Source organism: Crinia signifera, chromosome 11 (assembly GCF_055691185.1).
Source record: "Crinia signifera chromosome 11, ASM5569118v1, whole genome shotgun sequence".
Taxonomy (NCBI): domain Eukaryota; kingdom Metazoa; phylum Chordata; class Amphibia; order Anura; family Myobatrachidae; genus Crinia; species Crinia signifera.
Genome location: NC_139227.1, coordinates 33,174,619 through 33,197,372, shown reverse-complemented (window position 1 = coordinate 33,197,372; position 22,754 = coordinate 33,174,619). Strand labels below are relative to the sequence as shown.

The window sequence follows — 22,754 nt, the reverse complement described above, 5'->3', positions numbered from 1 at the left end:
TGGCCCATCATCTCCAGTTTCATACTGGGAGGAGATGGGTTAACTGGCCGCTGCCTCATGCATTGCACAGGAGCTGAGATCAGGGACTGAGAGCAGGGACCGTCACACTTCTGTCCCATCCTTGGACTCAGCACTGACCTGCTCCCAGGACTTAGCAGGGACTCTGCTGCAGCAGCTTACTCTCCTCTCTCTCAGCCTCCTGTCATTCAGCCTGCAGCTCTCTCATAATGGCTACTAAAATAGACAAGGAATCCTGCAGGGAAGTTTACAATGAAGTTCGAGATGACACCAATGATATTAGCTGGTAAGTGAATCCGATCATTGCTACATCTGCTAGAAGCTGGGGCACTTACCCACTGCACCATCACCTGTCATTACACACTGGAAGCTGTCTGATCCTGGAGCAACTTTGTAACTAAGCAGTCTTTGTATAGGATGATGCCGGCATGCAGCTCGAGGGCACCTACTGTAACTTGTCTGAAGAGCTCACACTCACTTTATTTTCTGATTCAAGTGCTTCTCTTGCAGTCCTTACTGTGTGTGCTCTCTAGTAGCCTGTTGGTACACTGCGATGCTGGATACATGCTGACATGGAAGCTATTTTATGACTGTATGTACAAAGACACTTATGTATATATGTATTTTTTTTTATTTCTTCCAAAAGGGCAACGTTTAAATATGACGGTAGCACAATTGTTCCTGGAGACCAGGGCGCAAACTACGAAGACTTTGTAAATACCTGTACAGGTAAGTGACCGGGTCCTTGTATATTACAGAGATGTATAGCATTGATTCGTAAGTATCCGGTTACTGGCGTAATCGCCTGGCACAGAGCCTGCATTAGGAGAGGTCCTGAGGCTATGTTTTAGGAATGTGCCATAGGTAATGGATCCAGCTTGTTCAGCCCTGCCCTTATAGCCTACTGGGACGTCACTGACCCCCGATCACCGATCTCAGGGAATGGGCTTGACTATGTGACAGAATAGAGTATGTATGTATGTATGTATGTGTGTGTGTGTGTGTATGTGTATATATATATATATATATATATATATATATATATATTATATACACACATATGTTAAGTATTAAGTATATGATACACCTAATAATACTAATCTCACTGTCCTTTTTATTCATGTACTGTATAAAATGTTCTAAAGGTTCAGACATAACTTTTTCTTATCAGATCTAGAGATATCTCACTGCCCGTATCAGATGATTGTGAAACCTTATCCGCTCCTTTTTTATGTTTTATGACCTCTCTCAGAGGCATGAATGTAGCAACCTATGATCCCTTGGCTGTTGTGAAACTACAAGTCCCAGCATAGCTGTCAGGGAGCCAGACATTGCCTACCTGTACTGAAACTAGCATAGATAGTGTGTATATATAGTGATTTCTCAGACTCTGTGTCCTACACATGAACTTAACCCTTCCTTCCTGAGGTTTACTGCAAATGCGAGACCTGAAATCTCCCCAGGCTGATCTGTCTATGTATTATTCAAAGGTGGATTAAATAATGTACAATTCAGGGGCTAGAACCCAACAGAATCCTGTAAGAATCCAGGGAAGGTGTGCAGCCGGTGACCTCCCTTACGTGCCAAAGGCTGGTATAACCATTACGCAGCATAAAGTGTTTTTTTATATATATATATTTTCAGCTTGAAAGAATATATCTACATTTAAAAAAAGCTGGTTTGTTGTAATGATGTGATTGGCCAGTAGAGGCGCTGTCCCATGGGATAATATGCTACTTCTGCAACTTCCCCATATGCTATGAATTGTAACAAAATCTAGAAATACTCTCTATCTAATATTTATGCACAGATAAAGTTATTTATTTCTATACAAATAGCTATAATCCAATAATGAACACAGCACCTTCTTCATAGGGCAGAATGCCTCAGAAGTGAGTACGGGTTAGATACACTCTGGTACAGAGCGTATCCTACCAACTAACCTATGTAGGCAGGGACAACTGTTTGAAAATGTTTTCTTTATGTCTATTAAGTACAGTTTAGTGAGAGATAAAGTCTACTTATTTTAAATGCGATTTTTGTTTTTTTTATGTATAAAACATCATATAAAAAAACATGGGTCAGATGTACTACTGTACTTAAGACCGGGGAAGCGATAAAGTAGCAGGGGATAGTGCAGCCTCGTCAGCTCCCAACTGCCACTGTAAAGCCTGTGGCCTGGCAGTTAGGAGCGGATTGGCTGCTGCTGTATCACCTTCCACTTTGTCACTTCTCCAGACTTAATAAATCTGCCCCCATATAAATCTGTAATTACTAACTGGGGGTAAAGGTACAAATGTGTCCGTTTCCTGCGATTGACGATATCATGATGGCGTGTGACTGGTGCACTGCATAGGACTTGGCTGGTAGTTGAATTGATGTTGTAATTAAATCCCCCCAATTAGCTACATTACCACCCCTCTGAAAGCAACCCAATACTTGTGTCCAATGGTACTGACCTGAAGTATCCCAGTCTCTGTGCCAAATGCCAAAAGTGGTGGCATCTGCATGTTTCTATTACAAGTATTAAGAATCTGGAAGCTGTCTGGGGCGTGGTATCTGCTTCCATATAACATAAGTCTCTAGTGTGGGGTAGATGGTGGAGGTGGAGGAAGGGACTGTTCTCCTGCACGATAACCCGGGAGGGGCTGTGACTGTGGTTCTTAAAATCTGTTGTATGGCAAACAGATGATGACCTCTCTCTGAGGATAAGTCTGTATGGCGGTAATATTGTGCTCCGTATACTGATTGCAGCTTGGAGAGAGATAAAGTGGAACGAGATAACTCTGCCTTAATAAATGTGGTCCTCAGGGTTCGCTGCACGTTCCGCCCCCCTTACATGCCTTCCTAAATCTTTGTGCTTATTGTGCTGTAGAACATGCTGGGAAGAGAATAGGGGTGGGTGCTGTGTTCTATCCATGCATGATTAATGATCAATGGCCGTACCTATCTATGCACCTCACACCCCTTTTATCAGTGTGTAACTGGTACTTGTTAGGTGGTGGCAGACGCACACTGATAAGACCAAGCACCTAACCGCGCCCAGTATAATCCCTTTGGCTCCAACTACTGTTCTTTGCTTAGCCAATCATAGTGCTCATTCTAGTAGCCTGCACCTTTAAAAAACTGTGCAGTTTTGCTTTCCTGTCTGGGTTGTCCCTCTCTGCTGTGGTGCTTCTAGCACAGTCTGGTCTGTATTTAAACAGCGATACAGACTAAATTGTGCTAGAAGCACCACAGCAGAGAGTTACAACTAGGCTGGGTTTAAAAGATTGAGAGTGCTAAAATGAACACTAAATCACATGCAAAGTGCTTGTCTGCCGTCTTCACAGGGAATCGGTACATCTGTCAGAATGAACTTAGGTCTATAGTCATTAGGTCGACCCCACTAGGTCGACTGGCAGGAAGGTTGACCTGACTTAAGGTCGACATGGGCCAAGGTCGACATGACTTAAGGTCGAATTTGCATAAAGGTCGACATGAGGAAGGTCGACTGGTCATAAGGTCGACATGGGTTTTTCACTGTTTTTTTATCCGAATGTCGACACAGTCGACATGGACACAGTTGGCAATGAGAATCGGACCCTCGCATCGCTCGCTTCATTTGCGATGCTTCGGGCACACTATTTTATTCTCCCACCACGCCCTAGTGGATGGTAGGGCATGAAATACCGCCTGTCGGCACATGTCGGCTCAAAAAACAGTGAAAAACCCATGTCGACCTTATGACCAGTCGACCTTCCTCATGTCGACCTTTATGCAAATTCGACCTTAAGTCATGTCGACCTTGGCCCATGTCGACCTTAAGTCAGGTCGACCTTCCTGCCAGTCGACCTAGTGGGGTCGACCTAATGACTGTAGACCTAAGTTCATTCTAATAGATGACCGCTTCCCCTTCACAGGACTCATCCCAAAATCAGTAAAACCGCGAGTCGTGGAAAAGTTTCATGACTGCTGGTGACCTGGAAAGTGCTGCAAATAGTGCATTTGAGATGGGCTGGCAAATAAGGCTGGAGGCGTAGGTGCAAGTGAAGTGCGTGTTCGCAACACTGCGGATTATAGAGATCCGTGTCTGTGAGGAGGCGGATATTGTGCACCTATTATAGGGCAAGTGTGCTTACTAATGTTGACAACCAGTAGCAAACCAGGCACATTTGCTGTGGATTTGGGAGGTGGACCCATCCTGGGTTGCTGACAGCGTCACTCTGCATATGTGCTGAAATATATTATTTGTTCATCCTCCTTTTTTTTTTGGGGGGGGGTTTGCTTCCAACACTGCACTGCCCCCATCTGCATTTTGGGTGTCTTTTTGCAGAATGTTTGGCTTTCTGAATGTCCTTGTAAAGCATCTCAGACATAGGAGTACTTGTGTTGCTGATCAGAAGCTATGATGGAGCATACACAGTACCAATGGGTGAGATTCCTATCAGCAGCTCAGGAGCTATTGGCTTCGGCCCGTAGATGCGGTCAACTTCGAACAACGTTATAATTGGTTGGACTTTTCCAATATAACGGTTTATCTGTATTCCTAAATCCAACATATTTGCATCACCCCTGTCCTTCCCAGTAGCCGCCAGTTCTAGTAGCCTCATGCTACTCACCAATAGTAATATTTACACGCAGCGTTCTACAGAAGTCTTGTGTGGCTTTATCCTGATAAACAGACCCGTCAGGACAATCTGTAATTATATTGGTGTATTCACAATGCTCCTGTCATCTATAGAGTGCAATTATCCATCCCAGGGGACCAGTCACTCAGCTGGTAATAACAAGAGACTAAATATGTTTTCTTCGCTGTTTGTCACCTGTTTAAATTTGCACGCGACAACCAGCATTAAGTCTCTTTTGTCCACGGCAAAGCCCCTGTCCCTTCCCCCAACTCTCAATATTATTATTTTACCCTTTTGCTAAAAATGAGAGAATGAGACGCGATCGTATTTCGCTGGTTTATTTGCCATTGTGGCATTGTTTGCAGAATCTGCCGGAAAGGAGACCATTATGTTGCCTTATACATTATCCTTGTCCCTGTGCTTTCCCTGGAAGTTATTATCTAATGCTGGCTTTCAGACATTACACCTGGGTGCTGCACCCAAGTTCACGAGGGGCGAAATTGTTTATGTTGTCACCTGGCAGAGGTGGCTAAATGCCTGATTCCGTTTAATTTTTATAATTGGGAATGCCATATACATCACACCCTACACAAAGGGCCTGATTCAGAATTAAAATAAAAAGAAAAAATTCAAAATAATGGGCGGCTGCTCATTGGCTGAGAAAGCTCTCTCAGCCAATCAGTGACCGCCCATTCTTTTGTATTTTTTTTTTTTTTTGGAATTTGCCAGTTAGTCCCGCTGAAAGACTTCAATAACACTGACCAATCACAGGCTATTGCTGTCCGTCCGATCTACCATTAAATAACTTTAAAGTGAACAAAACTGAAGAATGGGAAAACTTACAGGCGGGAAGTTGGATTTGGAAGGGAGCATTGTAGGGGAACCAAGAGATAATTGGATTTATGTATCAGACTTCTTGGGCAAAATGGTTTCACATAAAGGTAATGCGACCTGCTCTGTGGAATTACTCCATCCACACGATCCAAGACCTCACTTGTACAGTTGCTTTAATTTCTGGAATGTGCTGAGCCGGTATCCCCCCCCCCAGGTAATCTGTGTGGACTTGCCCCTAGTTACAGCATTGCAGATTGTACATTCCTCCCATGCACTCCTCCTGATCAAGATCAGGGCACTCCGCAAGTATTATCTGTGCTGTGTGTGTGGGGCGTGGTATGCTATACTGTGCTGCAAGAGACCTTTATGTTATATACAATGTGCCCTGCTTTGCTTGTTTTATTGTTATGACAGTTCTTGTTGCTTTTTTTTCCCCCCATAAAAAAAAGAATCAAGTTGCTCGTTGCTCACTGCCACACTTGTTTGAATGCCCCCCTCTCCTCTCAAATCACTAGCTTCAATCAATCGGCTTTCACTTTATTTGCATGTTTAAATATGATCATGTTTTTAAAGACAATCAGAGCTAATCCCTTTCATCAGAATACAATTCAATTTGAGAGCGATTATCATGGCAGCTCCCAATCCGATAATGATATTTTCGTGCACATTGGCTCTTAATCAGGTTCACTCGCAAGTCTGCGAATTTCGCAGGTTTGCGAGTCCACCAGTCGCCGCCCGCACAGCCCCCCACGCATGGCATACTCGTCCATTCACAGATGGTCACCAACCATTCTACAAGCGCTCGCAAATGTAAGACACCTCTTTGGTGCCTTACATCTGCGAGTGGCTGTACGGGAAGTATGCACTATATCGTTAACTATGCGCACTCCCACCGGTCATTAGCGATGTCCTCCAATGTCTGCACATGAAGGACGATGGAGGATATCGCTAGCGAGAGCCATGCTGAACGCAGCGCCTTGTGTAGGGAACCTTTTCATTTTGCACTACATGGATGTGATCCCTTTGTGTGATCGAAGCATAGATTGGCCAGAACTACAGAGTGAGGACTGATCTCCTGCGTAACCGGCAGCCATCCGTCTCCCAGGAGTAAATCTGCGGCCTTTGTTCCGTGGGTGGTCTCAGAATTCCCTGGAAAGTTCAAGTGCAGCCGAACTCCACTGGGAGAATATTAATTGAATCCCAGCTTCTCCGCAGTGACTCAGGGAGTTTATGCTGGCACAGATTACGGAGTTCAGACCCGGATGTGCTTATTGCAATCCATGCCGGGCACACAAACTGCCATTTAAAACGTTTATTTGCCATGAATAGTTTGTTACGCTCTGAGCGCCCATTAACCCTACAGCCGGATCAATGTTCCCTCTAATGTTACGAAGGCTGTGTGCTGCAAAAGATTTTGGCTGTGCAACATTGGAAGGAAATTAAAAAATGTGTGCGTCACCTATATATAACTGGAAAATGACGTTCAGCATTTGTGTTAACTTTACTTCAAAATTATATTAAATATTTAAATATTCAAAACACAGCACACGATGTAGTTAATGGGTGAAACACACATTAATTGAGTCCACAACTGCAAAAAGTGACCACTGCTGCTTTGTGCGCTCTGTTGTAATGTCTGTGCGCACGCTCGGCGAGTTGTGTGCGCGGGCACGTGCGCACAGCTTAGAGGGAACATTGAGCCCGATCCTTCCCTGCTGTTGGTGAGAGGGGAGAAATAGGAGAGAGGCTGCCTCCTTACCTCTGAGGTGTCTTCCATGCAAACACCCAGGGAGAGATGTATCAAAGCTTGGAGAAAGATTTAGGGGAGATGTACTAAGCCCGGGAGAGTGATAACATGGTGAGAGATAAAGTACTAACATGTCCCTAACTGTCATTAAGCAATTGCAGCTAATGTGGCAGTTGGGGGCTGACTGCCTGGTACTTTATCTTCTCCAATGATGAGATTTATTATGCCTTGAAAAGTGATAAACCACCAGCCAATCAGCTCCTAGTTGACCTTTTTCAAACCCGGCAGATGTTTCAAGCCTGGTGAAGAGATAAAGTAGGTCAGGCCTGGCCAACCTGTGGTTCTCCAGATGTTGTGAAACTACAAATCCCAGCATGCCTTGCAACAGTTTTAACACTCCCTTATAGCAAAACTGTGGCACGGCATGATGGGATTTGTAGTTTTACAACATCTGGAGAGCCACAGGTTGGCCAGGCCTGTTAAGGCAACAGCCAATTGGCTACATTTGATAAAATGACAGGAGTTGATTGGCTGGTGCATTACCTTCCATTTTATCTCTTCACTAGACTTAATACATCTGCCTCCCTGTCTGTAATGTGGCAGTTAGGGGCTGATTGGGTGGTGGTTTATCATTCTCCATTTCATAATTTTCCGAGCTTAGTAAATCTGGCCCCAAGTATTGATACCCCCCCCCCCCCCCACACACACACACACACACACACACTCACTGGTTCTAAGAAGGCCCCCTGCCGCTGCTGCAGTACTCTGGTGTCCGCACAGGTAGATGGGCATCGTGGCCACTGTACAAGCACTATTTATAACCCGTAAGAAGACAGATGCCGATATCCTCGGGAAGCGCACTGTAAATGGCCACATTGGACGCCTTCCAGCGTGCTTCCGATCAGCCTAGCGCTGGACGGTGGCTGCTCCATTTTGTGCAGACGAAACATTAATTATACATCTAAATGGCAGTGTCCAGTTATTGATTCCAATCATTTTTCAGAACCCTCACCGAACCAAAACTGACTGCTCTCTTTTCCCCAGTGGGTTATAGTTCCAGTCCTGATCCTTTATGAAGGACACTGAACCTCAGTCCTCCACTATGATTGATCAGCCATTTAAAGCTCCTTATTCAATCAAGCCGTTTTTCCCAGAGAACGGCTGCACATGTTTATGTAAAAGTTGCTAACTGCATGCTGCCATATTACTCCACCAAACACAGGTTGTCACTTCACTAGGCCCCACCCACAAACATGGTAAGATTTGCATGCCCACTGGAGGGTGCTGGGCTAAATGATGCAAAGTCACAACTTTTTAACCCTGCCCCTGGTGCTGGGATTGCCCTGTTAATCTCCTTATCCTTCCCGCTTCACTAGGAAGTGGAACAAATGTGAGAGAAGCGGACACATGGGTGTGAAGCACTGCCTGAAAAAAACCACCTAGTCACAAGTATGATGCAACCACTTCAATGACATGCTTATAATGTGGACTATCTCTGTACGGCTGTAGTCGCCTTTCAAGTTACTGCCCAGCAACGCCATGGACCTCTCCACAGGGCTGGCGACAGGGGGGGGGGGGGGGTGTCAAGGGGGACAAGTGTGACGGGCCCCAGTGATCTGAAGGGCCCCATCTGTGTGTGGCTGAGTCTGACTGACTCACTGTGTGCCACTGCTGTCTACTGTGTGTGTACCCTGCCGTTCGGCGCTCAGAGCCGTCTACTCTGTGTGTGCACATGGCCTGGGGCCCCAGGGGCACAGCCGTACCGGCCACTGTGGCCTCAGTCTCTGGCCCCTGTACTTTTACTGTGCATGCGCATGTCGTCTGTTCTGCACTCTGCAAATGACCTGCCCTGCCTGCTCGTAGTGCTCGGCATACTATTGTAAAAGTGACAGGCCAACAGCAGCCGGGAGCCAGCAGGAAGCAGGAGCCAGGTCAGCACGAGAGAAGTCTGCACCTGAAAGCAGGCTCTGGAGCAGCGAAAGATTAAATGAGGCTCATGCAGAAGAGCATTGTGTGGATTTGGGATTAGGTGGGGGGCCCCAGAAATATTATTGTACAGGGCCCCAAGATTTCTGTTGCCGGCCCTGCTTCTTCTCCAAGACATTTCTGAAACTGTACATCTCCATGCAACAGCGCCGCAATGAGTACATACAGGGTATTGCAGGCGCACTATAGGCCGGATGTACTAAGCCTTGAAAAGTGATTAAGTCTATAGTGATAAAGTTACAGACTAACGGTAAGGATATCGACGGTTCTGCTTAAACTTATGACCCGCCGGTAAACACTGAATGATATCTTTTAGTGCCGTCACCGGGGCCCCCACCGAACATGCAGTCACTGACTATATCGTCAGATTGGACTGCATGTTCAGACTTTCTGGCTTATCGTTAAGGATCACTGTGAGCGTTAACGATATAGTGGGTACACCACGAGTAATATGCATTATTATATCATTAACAAAATCATTATCGTGCATATTGTTTGTTGTGTACCCAGCTTTAAGCATCTGACCCTTTTTAAAACCAAACCGCTTAATTTTGAAAAAAAAACCCCCCCCCCCCCTTAAACAAAAACTTGTCGCCTTAGTTGAGGAACTGCCTGTAACTTGATCAGCATTTCCTCTGTATAAATAACCCGTTATCCTGCGGACGTTTCCCGCCACGGACATGAAAACCTTTTGAGGATAATGAAAATATCTGCAGCCAGGTCACAGGAAAAGAATGTAAGGAATGCAAATTCACCGTATAAATATCGCGATGGAAGAAGCGGGAAACTAGTCCTGGACTTTCCTGCCTCATCCCGAGCCGCTGCGTGACTCCCAACTCTTGGGATTGGTCAATTGGAACAGACGCTAGGATGACCGTACTAACGTCAGCAGTCAATTGGTCAACATACGCTCTGTTGACCTGGTCAAAAGGTCAACACAGCATATGGTCGACGTTAGGCTTTATTTTTTTTCTTACTTTTGGGGGAGGGTTGAAGAAGAAACTATTAACTTTATGAACCAAACCCGATTGGGATGTATGTGTAAACGAATGAAACCTCCACCCTGAAGTGCTGGATGGAGAACCTGCCATTTAGTGCATTGTTTGTAATAGCAAGGTCAGTTTTTAACACCGTTCTTTCCAGATCACTGTCAGCGCACAGGTTTTCTTGCTCTGTCCATGTGACTCTGGCCTTTACCTTCTCTAACACGTTAGTCGCCACGGTAACCACACTGCTTTATATCGCACAAGATCCCTTGCAAGGTTATTACCTCGTCCTGACCCCGCATCAGCGTTTCCTGATGATAATCCATTCTCGCAGTTTAACTGTAGAACTCCATTCTTGCACCTTTTTCCCAGGCCTGAAAATAAGCCATGATTTGTATTTCAGCGGCTGCGCGCTCCGCAGGGTGACCGTTCCACGGGTGGCGGCTGCATCAATACAGTTTACAGCACCACTTAATAAGCAGGATAGTTTATCTAATGTCCTGACATTAAGCTGCTTTCTTGAGCCAAATGCTGTTGGCACCAGACTGCAAACACGTCTGTGAGGAAATCTCTGCAACAGGCTGTTAGTGCCTTAACCCCCGGTGCCCAGGTCTGTATTCTGTGCAGTTTTTGGATACTGAACCTGTATTCAGCTGATATATTCAACAGGAACTTATTAAACCTATGTTTCTAGTTCCTAGCATATCATACCCTCCAACATGACCCATTCCATTAGGTACAAAATGCTCTGTTCCTGGACTTCTCTGCCACTGGGGCAGATGTATTAAGCTTTAACAAGAGATAAATTCAAGGGTGATACGGAGAGATAAACGTTCAGCCAATCACCTGCTAACTGCCATGTTACAGCCTGTGTTTGAAAAAAGTCAGTAAGGAGCTGATTGGCTGGACGTTTATCTCTCCTTATCACCCTTGCATTTATCTCTTGTTAAGGCTTCATACATCTGCCCCAGTGGCAGTTACAGAGGTTGGACTCCAGCACAGTCCAAAATTCAAAGAGGGGAGGTCACATCGACTGCCAGTGAGTCCAGGACAGTGATGTTTGGAGTGGCATTAGGTGTGGCTCCCCTTTTTGAATATTGGACTGTGCTGCAGCCCCACAGCTGCAACTGCCACTGGTAAGTAGGCCAGAAACAGAGCAATTTGTACCTAATGGAATGGGTCATGTTGGAGGGTATGCATATATCCCTAGATCAGCAGTTCTCAAACTGTGGGTCCCGATCTTCTCAGTATGGGGTCGCGACTCCATGTTGCTGACCATCAGGCTGATGACTTATGACAGTGATTCAAGGAGTCTGAAAAATCTGTTGAGTTGTCTGTTATTTTAGACTCCTTCTATCATTTTGTGACTCCACAGTGCTGCCATGTATGTGCTGTCTGCTCACTACACATGCATACCCTCCAACATGACCCATTCCATTAGGTACAAAATGCTCTGTTCCTGGACTTCCCTGCCAGTGACAGTTACAGATGTGAGCCTACAGCACAGTCCAATATTCAAAGAGGGGGGGGGCACATCAACTCTCAGTGATGTTTGGGATGGCAGCTGGTGTGGCTCCCCTTTTTGAATATTGGACTGTGCTGCAGGCTCACATCTGTAACTGCCACTGGCAGGGAAGTCCAGGAACAGAGCATTTTGTACCTAATGGAATGGGTCATGTTGGAGGGTATGGCATATTAGTCGTCAAACAAAATGTCTGTCTCCACTGTATGTAGGTGACACACTGAGGTAAATTTACTAAAATGGGAGTTCTATTGATGATTGGATGTTGGCTATAGCAACCAATCAGATTATGCACTAAGCTTCAATAGTGATAAAATGGAGAGTGATGAACAGCCAATCAGCTCTTACCTGACATCTTTCAAACACAGTCTGTGACATGGCAGACAGGAGCTGATTGGCTGGCTGTTTGTCACTCTCCATTTTATCACTTTTGAAGCTTAGTGCATCTGGCCCAGTATCTGTTATCTTCTAGAAGGTGCTAAATAAATACGAAGTAAAATCTGATTGGTTGCGATGGGCAACATCTCATCTTCAATAGAACTTCCATCTTAGTAAATACTAACCACAATGACTTTCATTCTTTGTAACATTTACCAACATAGCTCTATTACCGAATAGACTTAAGGATCCTATACAATAGCTGCCCTGATTTCCCGATCCGACCACACCGCCAATCATCAACAAGCAATAATCTGCAATCTATCAGGAATGTTTAGGGTTAAAAATCTCTAATTTGCCAATTTTAGTCCGTTTTTGGTCTGGTTAAGGGATCTGGGATTTTTCAAGGATTGGAGGAACTGGTATTGAAGTGAATTCTTGCTAAAGTTTGGGGGACATTATTATTTTTTGGCTATACCTGTGGTGGTCACACTAAGGCTATAGCTATCCAGCAAGTAGACTTTGTTATAGATTAGGTTTTGTTAATGCTTTACCTGGGGTGGCAGTTATTATCGGTGCACATAATTTATCTAAAGGCAAGATTCCAGAGTGTGGCATTTTCTTTGCTAGGACCAGGGGCTGATTAAGGTTTCTGGGGAACCGGACCCTGACACAGCTAATTTGTGGGGGCCCATACCATTAAAACTGGAAAACTCCTATACCGGTGATGTTTTAAAAAATATAAAAGTTCACATTATGCCACACAGTGCCCTCAATTCACATTATGTCACACAGTGCCCTCAATTCACATTGTCACACAGTGCCACCAATTCACATTATGCCACACAGTGCCCTCAATTCACATTGTCACACAGTGCCACCAATTCACATTATGTCACACAGTGCTCTTAATTCACATTATGTCACACAGTGCCACCAATTCACATTATGCCACACAGTGCCCCCAACTCACATTACTCCACTCAGTGCCCTCAATTCACATTGTCACACAGTGCCACCAATTCACATTGTCACACAGTGCCACCAATTCACATTATGCCATACATTGCCCCCAGTTTAACATTATATGTTACATAGTGCCCCAGTTCCGACCATATAACACCGTGCCCCCACATAATTCACATTATGCCATAAAGTGCCTAAATGTTACTAAGGGCCTTATTCTGGTTCACTCCTTCTGGCAAATTCCTTCTTAGCTGGAAAAAACCATGTGCACTGCAGGTGGGGTAGATGTTACTTGTGTAGAGAGAGTTAGATTTGAGTGGGGTTTTACTTCAAAGTGAGATCTATATTGCAGTGTAAAAATAAAGCAGCCAGTATTTACCCTGCACAGAAACAAAATAACTCACCTAAATCTAATTCTCTTTGCACATTTTACATCTGCCCCCATGCAGTGCACATGGGCCCTTATTCTGATCTCGGCGGTACGGCCCGCGTGCGGCCGTACCGCCGATGTTTTCACTCTGCGCATGTGCAGGGGAAATCGCCGCACAAAAAATGTATACGCCGCAAAGGGGGCGTATAGGGGCGTGAGGGGCTTAATAGCCTCATTACCCTATGCATACGCCCAGCGTTTCATGGGCGTTCCCATGCAAACGCGGGGCGTATGCATGGTAATGAGGCTATGACGCCAGTGATGGGGGCGGAAAGCTGACATCGCCGGATGTCAGCTCTCCGCCCCCATACAAGCTTTCACACGGACGATTGTCCGTGTGGTCTAAGCTTGCGGGAGCTGGTGGAGCGTGCGGCCCTGCCTTCGATGGTCGTTGCGGGAGCTGGTGGAGCGTGCGGCCCTGCCTTCGATGGTCGCCGACCATCGAATGCAGGGGGCAGCTCCCACCATGGTGGAGGCGTACGCCCCACCATTTTCATGCGGATCGCCAGCCGTCCGCGTACGGACGGCCGTGGCGATCCGTATTGTAGGCGGGGATTAGTTTGTGCGGCCGGAGCAACGTATGCGGCTCCGGCCGCACAGATCAGAATAAGGGCCATGGTTTTGTCCATCTAAGAAGGAATTTACCAGAATAAGGCCCTAAGTGCCCCAGTTACGACCATACCACCCAGTTTTCCTAGTTCCCATAGCTGGTGCCCAGTGTAACGCGCGGCCCCATAGCTGGTGCCCAGTGTAACGCGCGGCCCCATAGCTGGTGCCCAGTGTAACGCGCGGCCCCATAGCTGGTGCCCAGTGTAACGCGCGGCCCCATAGCTGGTGCCCAGTGTAACGCGCGGCCCCATAGCTGGTGCCCAGTGTAACGCGCGGCCCCATAGCTGGTGCCCAGTGTAACGCGCGGCCCCATAGCTGGTGCCCAGTGTAACGCGCGGCCCCATAGCTGGTGCCCAGTGTAACGCGCGGCCCCATAGCTGGTGCCCAGGTACAATGCCCTGCTTGGTATGTTTGCCGCAAACCCTACACTCTCATTTTTCTAAGCATTTGTTTTGCTTGTGAATTGTGCAATCACTACTGATCTTCAGTGAGCATAAAAAAAACCTATAATACATCAGGTACAACTGCTGCTCATACAGTGCACCCACACCTAGCAGCCCACCCAAGCAGAGCACTATGGGGGCAAGGTCCAGTCACAACTGTCAGTTAATCCATTACTACACTAAACTCTAATCTTCAAACCAAAAATGGCAAATCTTTACTGCCTGTGAAATGATAACTTAGCTACTGCATTTGTATTCTTGTCCTCTGCTTGGTTGGGTGCCAGCCCCTGTCACATGGGGCATTATAAACTCTCTTGTGACCTCAGACAAGACAATAGTGCAACGTACAATAGGCAGCAATCTTGTTCTACCGGTCACAGTGACCCCGGTCTACATTTCAGTGCTTTTATATGTATATGTCTTTTATAACTTATTTTGTTCTTTTAGAAATGCAGAACGTGTTGTGCACAATGAAATATAAGGAGTTTATGTAACAAGGTGCAAGTTCTGTGAAACGGGGCAATCCGTATGAAATCCCGGCGGTCAAAATACTGACGCCGGAATCCCGACCGCTACAGTGCCAATGAGGGGGGCCATAGATCGCCCCCCCTTGCGGGCTCACTACGCTCGGCACATTATTTTATTCTCCCTCTATGGGTGTCGTGGACACCCATAGAGGGAAAAAGTGCCGGCATTGCGGCAGTCGGGATTCCGGCGTCGGTATTTCGACCATCAGGATTCTGACTGCCGGGATTTTGACCGCATCCCTTTCAGCCACCCGGTTGTACAAGGGAGTTCAAAAAGTTCCTCTGAAGTGAGCGCTGCTTCTGCTGCAGATCTCCGCTGCAGCTGTGGGAGTTCAGAGAGTCAACGCCAGCAGGGAGTCACAGTGCTGTAGGAGACCCTGCTTCTTTCATGCAAATACCATGTTTATAAAATATTATGTGGTCATGTTACTTAGCACACATCGGGGCAGATTTATTAAGCTCAGTGAAGTGATAAAGTGTCTGGTTTTTATCACCGGCCAATCAGCTCCTAACTGTGAAGTTACAGGCTTGTTTTAAAAAAGGACAGGTAGGATCTGATTGGCCAGTGATAAAAAAACATATTTATCACTTCACCTAGCTTAATAAATCTACCTCCTCATCTGCAGGGAGACTCATCGTCTGCAGGGAGACTTGCTTAGCACACAGTCGCTGCGGAGGGACTTTCTGAACTCCTTGTATTAATGTGCAGTGTATGTAGATTCACCTGCTTCATAGTGAAAAATGAGGGGGGTGGGGACAGACGAGAAGGGTCATAAATACATTTTAATCATGAATAAATAATTTTTTATTTGGACAGACCTTGTTGTGCTGATGTAAATGAAAGGAAATTGAGCAACTTTTTGCTAATTAAAAGAACTTATTTTTTTTTCAATGCAAAGTATGATTGTGTGTGTGTGTGTGTGTGTGTGTGTGTGTGTGTGTGTGTGTTCGTAAAGGACATCACAGTGGTCATATATGACCGATTAGTGTATAGTACTGTGCAGGGCCGGAATGGCCATCCGGTACTTCTGTCAAATGCCAGAGGGGCCGTTGGCCAGGTGGGCTAATATGTGGAGGTGGAGTGGAAGCACCGCCTCCCGATCGGCGCACAGAGAGCCGCTGGACTCACGGCGGGTCCGGCGGCTCTCTCTGTGCGCCGAACAAGTCCAGAAGAGAGGTGGGCATCACGTGCAGCTATTCCCCTCTCTCCTGCAAGCCATGATCGGCAGCGCAAACTGTGTGAAGTCGCGCGCGTGCACAAATGCCAGGTCCGATTCGGCGGCCCAGTCCGTCACTGATACTGTGGCATATGTTGGTCACGCAGATACATCATGGTAATAAGAACAGTACAGGGGGCTTTATTTATTTTTACATTCCAGGGTCAATTTGGGTTATTACAATTGTCTTCACTTCCTTTGCAGATGACAACCGGCAGTTTGCATATATAAGATTTACCACTGGAGACGCCTTGAGCAAGAGGGCTAAATTTGCGTTAATCACCTGGATCGGTGAGAACGTCGGGGGGCTCCAGCGGGCCAAGATCGGTACAGACAAGACACTGGTGAAAGACGTTGTGCAGGTAAATGATATGACTTACAGTATTCACATTGACTCCCATCTCATCAGTGTTTTTTACCATACAAAGGCTTATCTTGGTGTAATTATGCACTGTGGTCTCCAATTGTACATGCCAAAAAAACAGCTCCCACTGGGACAGTTAAGGAGAACTATGGTCAAAGTTAAGGAGAACTCCGGTCAAACAGTTAAGGAGAACTATGTTTAAATGATGTGATCTTGTGGCTGTAGGCTCGGAGGCGAATAGTTGTATGAACATATACATCCATCTGCATGCAGCCACGTGGGGGGGCATCAGCAGTGAAAGACTGCCGCTGTACGAATTAACCTGAATCAGTCCCTCTGGGTAGGCTGGTCTATATAATACAGCTGCTCCCATCCAGCCTTACATTACTAAAAAAGTCTTGCAAAACATAATTCCTTATTGATTAGTACTTGTTACCATCTGTACTTGAGGTATAATGATCTCGCAGAGGTTTGGACATAAGAGCGACACAGAGGTAGGGATGGCCATTGTTGCTTTTGCCATTGATGGTTGCCATCGATGGCAAAAGTGCAACAGTCCATCGATGGTGTATAATTATGCAATGGGTGACCATTGATGTTTTTATATATCGATGGTCATCCATTTGCTTTGAAAGATTGGCCTGTGGGCCAATCAAAATACGGGGGCAGGGCTTCGTGGGTGTTGGGGGCGGAGCTACGCTCCGTGTCCCGGCCCCTTAATGAAAAAATAAAACCAAAACTATTCAGTTAAGCCTGACATCGATGGTGGGAAACCATCTGGTTCTCCCCCCATCAATGTCAAAACTATTCGACATCGGCCATAAACCATTGATGATTTCTACTCATCGATGGTCGATGGCCATCCCTACACAGAGGTTCGGACATACACAGCCTGTTGGAGAGTTGGACTGATTCACACTCCTCTTAGTCAGTAACACTGTGTTCATAAAATGCTGATTGACAGCCAAACCAAGCGAGATAAAAAAGTTCCATTATACATATTGACCTATTTCCTGGCCGCTGAGCTTAATTTGTCTCTCCGATTGGCTAATAAAATGGGAGCAGCCGATGAATTAATCTTTATGGTCCCTGTTGCCGCTCACAGCAAATCGTGTTACCATAACAGCCCAATACACAACTTCTTTATTATGGCAGTCACTCGTGGGTCTGCTATATGTGGTGAGCTGCAGACCTTCCTATTTCAGTCACTTACTTGTACAGTCCATGTTCATGGGGCTGGTCTGTCTTGTGACAGCCGCATGGTGGCAGATGCACCCGTGGGTCAGCATGGGTGGGAAGTGGGGGTCTGATTCATAATTAAACCTCTCTGTTGCGATCACAAGTCAATAGCAGCCAATGTTCAGATGCAAACAAACAGCCACTTGTGCTGTGTTCGGGGGGGATCCACGACTATGTTATCCTGATGATGTCAGATGTGTCCAACGTGAATAAGCTGCAGCTGGAATGTGTAGACTTTGATTGAGGGAACAGGGATTTTCTGCCGGCTGGCTTCTGCTGGGCCCAGTTCTGAGACCTTTAACTGAAGTAAATATATATAACTTGAAATAAAAAGTAGATTGGACCTGTCCTGTGGGGTTTGTCCAGCTCAGGGGTGGCCAAACCGGTCCTCAAGATCTACCAACGGTTTTCTAAATCCCCTAGCTGGTGCACAGCTGTAGTAATTACTAATTGTCACATTCCCCAGACCACCTAGCTGGTGCACAGCTGTAGTAATTACTAACTGTCACATTCCCCAGACCACCCAGCTGGTGCACAGGTGCAGTCATTACTAACTGTCACATTCCCCAGACCACCTAGCTGGTGCACAGCTGTAGTCATTACTAACTGTCACATTCCCCAAATCACCTAGCTGGTGCACAGGTGCAGTCATTACTAATTGTCACATTCCCCAAATCACCTAGCTGGTGCACAGGTGCGGTCATTACTAATTGTCACATTCCCCAAATCACCTAGCTGGTGCACAGGTGTGGTCATTACTAATTGTCACATTCCCCAAATCACCTAGCTGGTGCACAGCTGTAGTCATTACTAACTGTCACATTCCCCAAATCACCTAGCTGGTGCACAGCTGTAGTCGTTACTAACTGTCACATTTCCCAGACCACCTAGCTGGTGCACAGCTGTAGTCATTTCTAACTGTCACATTTCCCAGACCACCTAGCTGGTGCACAGCTGTAGTCATTACTAACTGTCACATTTCCCAGACCACCTAGCTGGTGCACAGGTGCAGTCATTTCTAACTGTCACATTTCCCAAATCACCTAGCTGGTGCACAGCTGTAGTCATTACTAACTGTCACATTTCCCAGACCACCTAGCTGGTGCACAGGTGCAGTCATTACTAACTGCCACATTCCCCAGACCACCTAGCTGGTGCACAGGTGCAGTAATTACTAATTGTCACATTCCCCAAATCACCTAGCTGGTGCACAGGTGCAGTCATTACTAACTGTCACATTCCCCAGACCACCTAGCTGGTGCACAGCTGCAGCCATTACTGTCACATTGTCAAACCTGCTGCATTCATCCCTACTATAGATCCACAGGTTGCCTGAGACACATGAACTGTTGGTGGATCTTGAGGACAGGTTTGGCCACCCCTGGTCCAGCTCTATGGACCATGTCTGACATCAGACCTCCACCATGTAGGACCCAAAACTGCTGACACAAAATGGGCCTAATTCTTAGATGGTTTGATTGGAAATGCACAGCTGCAGAGAAGTGGTTTGGCAATTTCATTGTATTAAAGTTCTAATGCAGTAGGGAGGCGTCTGATAGAGATAGACGCTTCCTGTTTGCAGTAGTGAGGATCTGAGTGCTGCGTCTGAAGACTCCGCCTCAGACAACCATCGTCATGGTTACAAGCAGCGGCCATCCTGTATAAGCTGAAGCGTGCACATGTTGCTCATACAATCTGGGCAGTGGGATCCAGGAAGTATACCCCGGTAGCGCCACACCACCAAAATGGAGGAGACGTTGCCCGTTTTAAATAACAGTGCCAGTTGCATGCTGCAGCATATCAGTCATGCTGCGGGTCACAGTGGACTGCGAGCAACATTGCAAGACCCGTTCCTCATCTGTGCAAACCCCCAAACATCATATTTGTACTCAAGTCATGGAGTGTGCATACAAATATGAATCGGACCCATTGTGTGGTCCCAGCATATGAGAGTCACATTTCGGATATCACTGGCCCTGGTCTCGTGGTAATACAACATGAAATTGGCACAGGTGGTCACCGCACAAATCTGTTATAGAGTTGCCTGTGTTTGGCGCATTGTAATAAGCCGTCACTCCCCTCTACTCCTATTGGGCCCGATTCAGACCTGATCGTGTGGTTTTCGATTATCGATACCCCATCCTGCGATAAAATCCTGCAACTATTTCTACCCCCGCCGTTTGCAAGGTGATTGACAGGAAGTAGCGGCCCATTTAGTGCTAAGAAAAATGCAGGCCGGCCAGAAAAAAACACAGAGAGTGACAGGTGTGCCTGAGGGTGTTGGGGGGGAGGGGGGGGGAGCTTGGATACGGTCACTAGGTCTACAAGCATTGGTTCGACAAGAATTAAGGTCGACATGCATTAAGGTCGACATGGGGTTTTTCACTTTTTTTTTTTTTAACCAACAGGTGGTATATCATGCCCTACCATCCACTAGGGCGTGGTGGGAGAATAAAATAGTGTGCCCAAAACATGGTGAGCGCAGGGAGCCATGAGAGGGGATGCAGTGCTACGTTTCAGTGTCCATGTCGACTGTGTCAAAATTCATGACAAAAAAATGTGAAAAACCCCATGTCGACATCTTGACTGTCGACCTTCCCCCATGTCGACCTAATGACCCTGTCGACCTAATGCATGTCGACCAACTTGCTGTGTACCCAATGATCCATACCCGTTAGGGGAGGGTGTGTGACGTCAGATCCAGGCTGGATATTCCTTTATCCATCGCAGCCGTTGAGTCCAGGTCCAGGGCTACACGGCGCCTGCGATGAGTTGTGGCCAGTGTAATAATCGTTCGATCGTGAGCCTGTTATGATAGGTGTGGGACATATTCACACGGTTTCGAATGGATGTGTAGCCGTACCCATCAGTTAGCGAGGCAAGATTATACTTTAGTGTGGCAGCGCCTTAACTGAATGCTGGCTGCTGCACATTCACAGCGGTGCGGTCATGTCTGAATCGGGCCCATTGTTCTGATCATTTTCATGTATTTCACATTGTATTGGACATTGACAACACAACCTGCATTTGTTTCTCTGTCCTCTTAGAACTTTGCCAAAGAGCTGGTAATCACAGACCACAAAGACCTGGAGGAAGACTACATTAGGAGCGAGCTGAAGAAGGCTGGTGGTGCCAATTACGATGCCCAAACAGAGTAAGGGCATCCCATGCCCGGGTACTGCTTTGCCGGATCAAGTGCAAAAGTCGTCTCAGTGAAAACAACTGGAAACTGGTGGAAACTATATTACCAACAAAAAAACTGGTTATTTCTTTGCCTACTGTATGGTCCTCCCTTCCGGTCACCACCCAGCCAGGTCTCCCGCAGCCCCTCCTATGATCTGGTGATCACTCCCACCAGGCCGCTTCCTCTGGGGTTACTGCACAATTACCTAACCCATCACCGCTCATCCTCTTCACCTGCAAGAGCCGCCACATTCTCCATAACAATGCCTTGGACTGTCTAAGCCGAGTCTCACCGGACGTTCGCCATTAATTGTCCTGACTCCGGACCAACAGCACTCCACCATTCCATTTATTTGTGTCTTCATTTTAAACCATTCAATAGAATCATTACTGATCTGATTTGAAACCAGAAACTGATGATTGGATGGATGCAGTGCCAGTCCTGTTTCCGAATCACAACCCCCCTCGTGGCATTAGCCAGCCGCCTGTTCAGGAGGATGAGCATTGTAGTCTATTAGATGGTTTCCCTGCATGTAATAAAGGCCAAATCCTGTGATACCCCCAGGCAGGGATATCTCGTTAGTATTCTGTGCACAATGCAACGCTCTGATTTTTCCATAGTAACACAACCCTTTAGGTGACTGTGCGTTCGTTCCTTCTCGCCCCTGAGCTCCGCTGCTGGTTTGTGTGGGAAGTTTTAGGGTTTTTTTGTTTGTGTTTTTTAATAGGACCAGAACTCAAAATAAGATTTTATTGTTTGTGGGGTTTTTTTTATACCTTTGTACATTCCAGCTGGTGCACAGTGCTACAGACACAGCCAGCGTCTGTAGTTATGCATGAACATTTCCGCACATAAAGGCTCTGCGTGATTCCATTATAATCCAGTAACACACACACACACAACACACCGTGCAGCATTACTAGGTGTGATGGAAGCTGCTAGTTGCAAAGTCATTTGTCACTTAGAAAATGGGATGTGAGCTTTGGGTTTGTGTCTTGCTACTGTGTGTCTGTCACACACTGGCTTACAGTGAGACTACGTGACTGTGCCCTAGAATGGCCACAGATCTTAGTGGAGGGGTAAAAAATGGAAAGATTGGGCACAATCCCTGCCAGTCCTTTTTTTTTTTTTTTTTTCACTCTCCCAATATTTTATTGTCCATGTATGTTGGCATTGAATGTACTTATCTGGGCAGCTGGTAAGACAAATGGGCCATGAACTGGAATTGGGAGGGACAGATCGCGGCTCAGAGAAACCACAAAAAAAATGAAAATAAAGATTTTTTTTTTCCAAAAATTCTTTCCTGTCGGTTTTCATTTTAGAAATGTTTAACAGCGAAAAGACTGTCATGGGGCATCTTCCTGTGTATGTTACTATTGGTTGCCTGTTAAGGCCCGTACACACTGGGCGACTTTGAGCTGAAAGTCGCTTAAAATCAGCAGGTTTGAGCAGCTTTCAGCTCGAAGCCGCCCAGTGTGTATGCCCCGGCAATGGGCGCTGCTGCGCGCTCCTGTAACATCGCTGGTTATGCCCCATCAATGGGCACTGCTGCACGCTCCCGCATCATCGCCGGGATAGCTGCTCATCTGGTTATACCAGCAGATGTGTGGCTTTGAGGATGGCTTTGCACAGCTCTGCGCTATGCAAAGATGTCCTCCCCCCAGTGCCGGATTAAGGTCTGGGGGGGCCCTGGA

The 22,754-nt window shown here is 46.5% G+C and overlaps 1 protein-coding gene across 1 annotated transcript; it reads left to right on the top strand.

Annotated features, from left to right (window-relative positions):
• The first annotated feature begins 1 nt into the window (after position 1).
• On the top strand, positions 2-22,358 carry COTL1 (coactosin like F-actin binding protein 1). The gene is made up of 4 exons (XM_083165305.1): positions 2-304; positions 665-747; positions 16,478-16,635; positions 20,924-22,358. The coding sequence occupies exons 1-4, from the start codon at positions 228-230 to the stop codon at positions 21,032-21,034; spliced, it is 429 nt and encodes a 142-aa protein (XP_083021431.1). The 5' UTR covers positions 2-227; the 3' UTR covers positions 21,035-22,358.
• Positions 22,359-22,754: the final 396 nt, after the last annotated feature.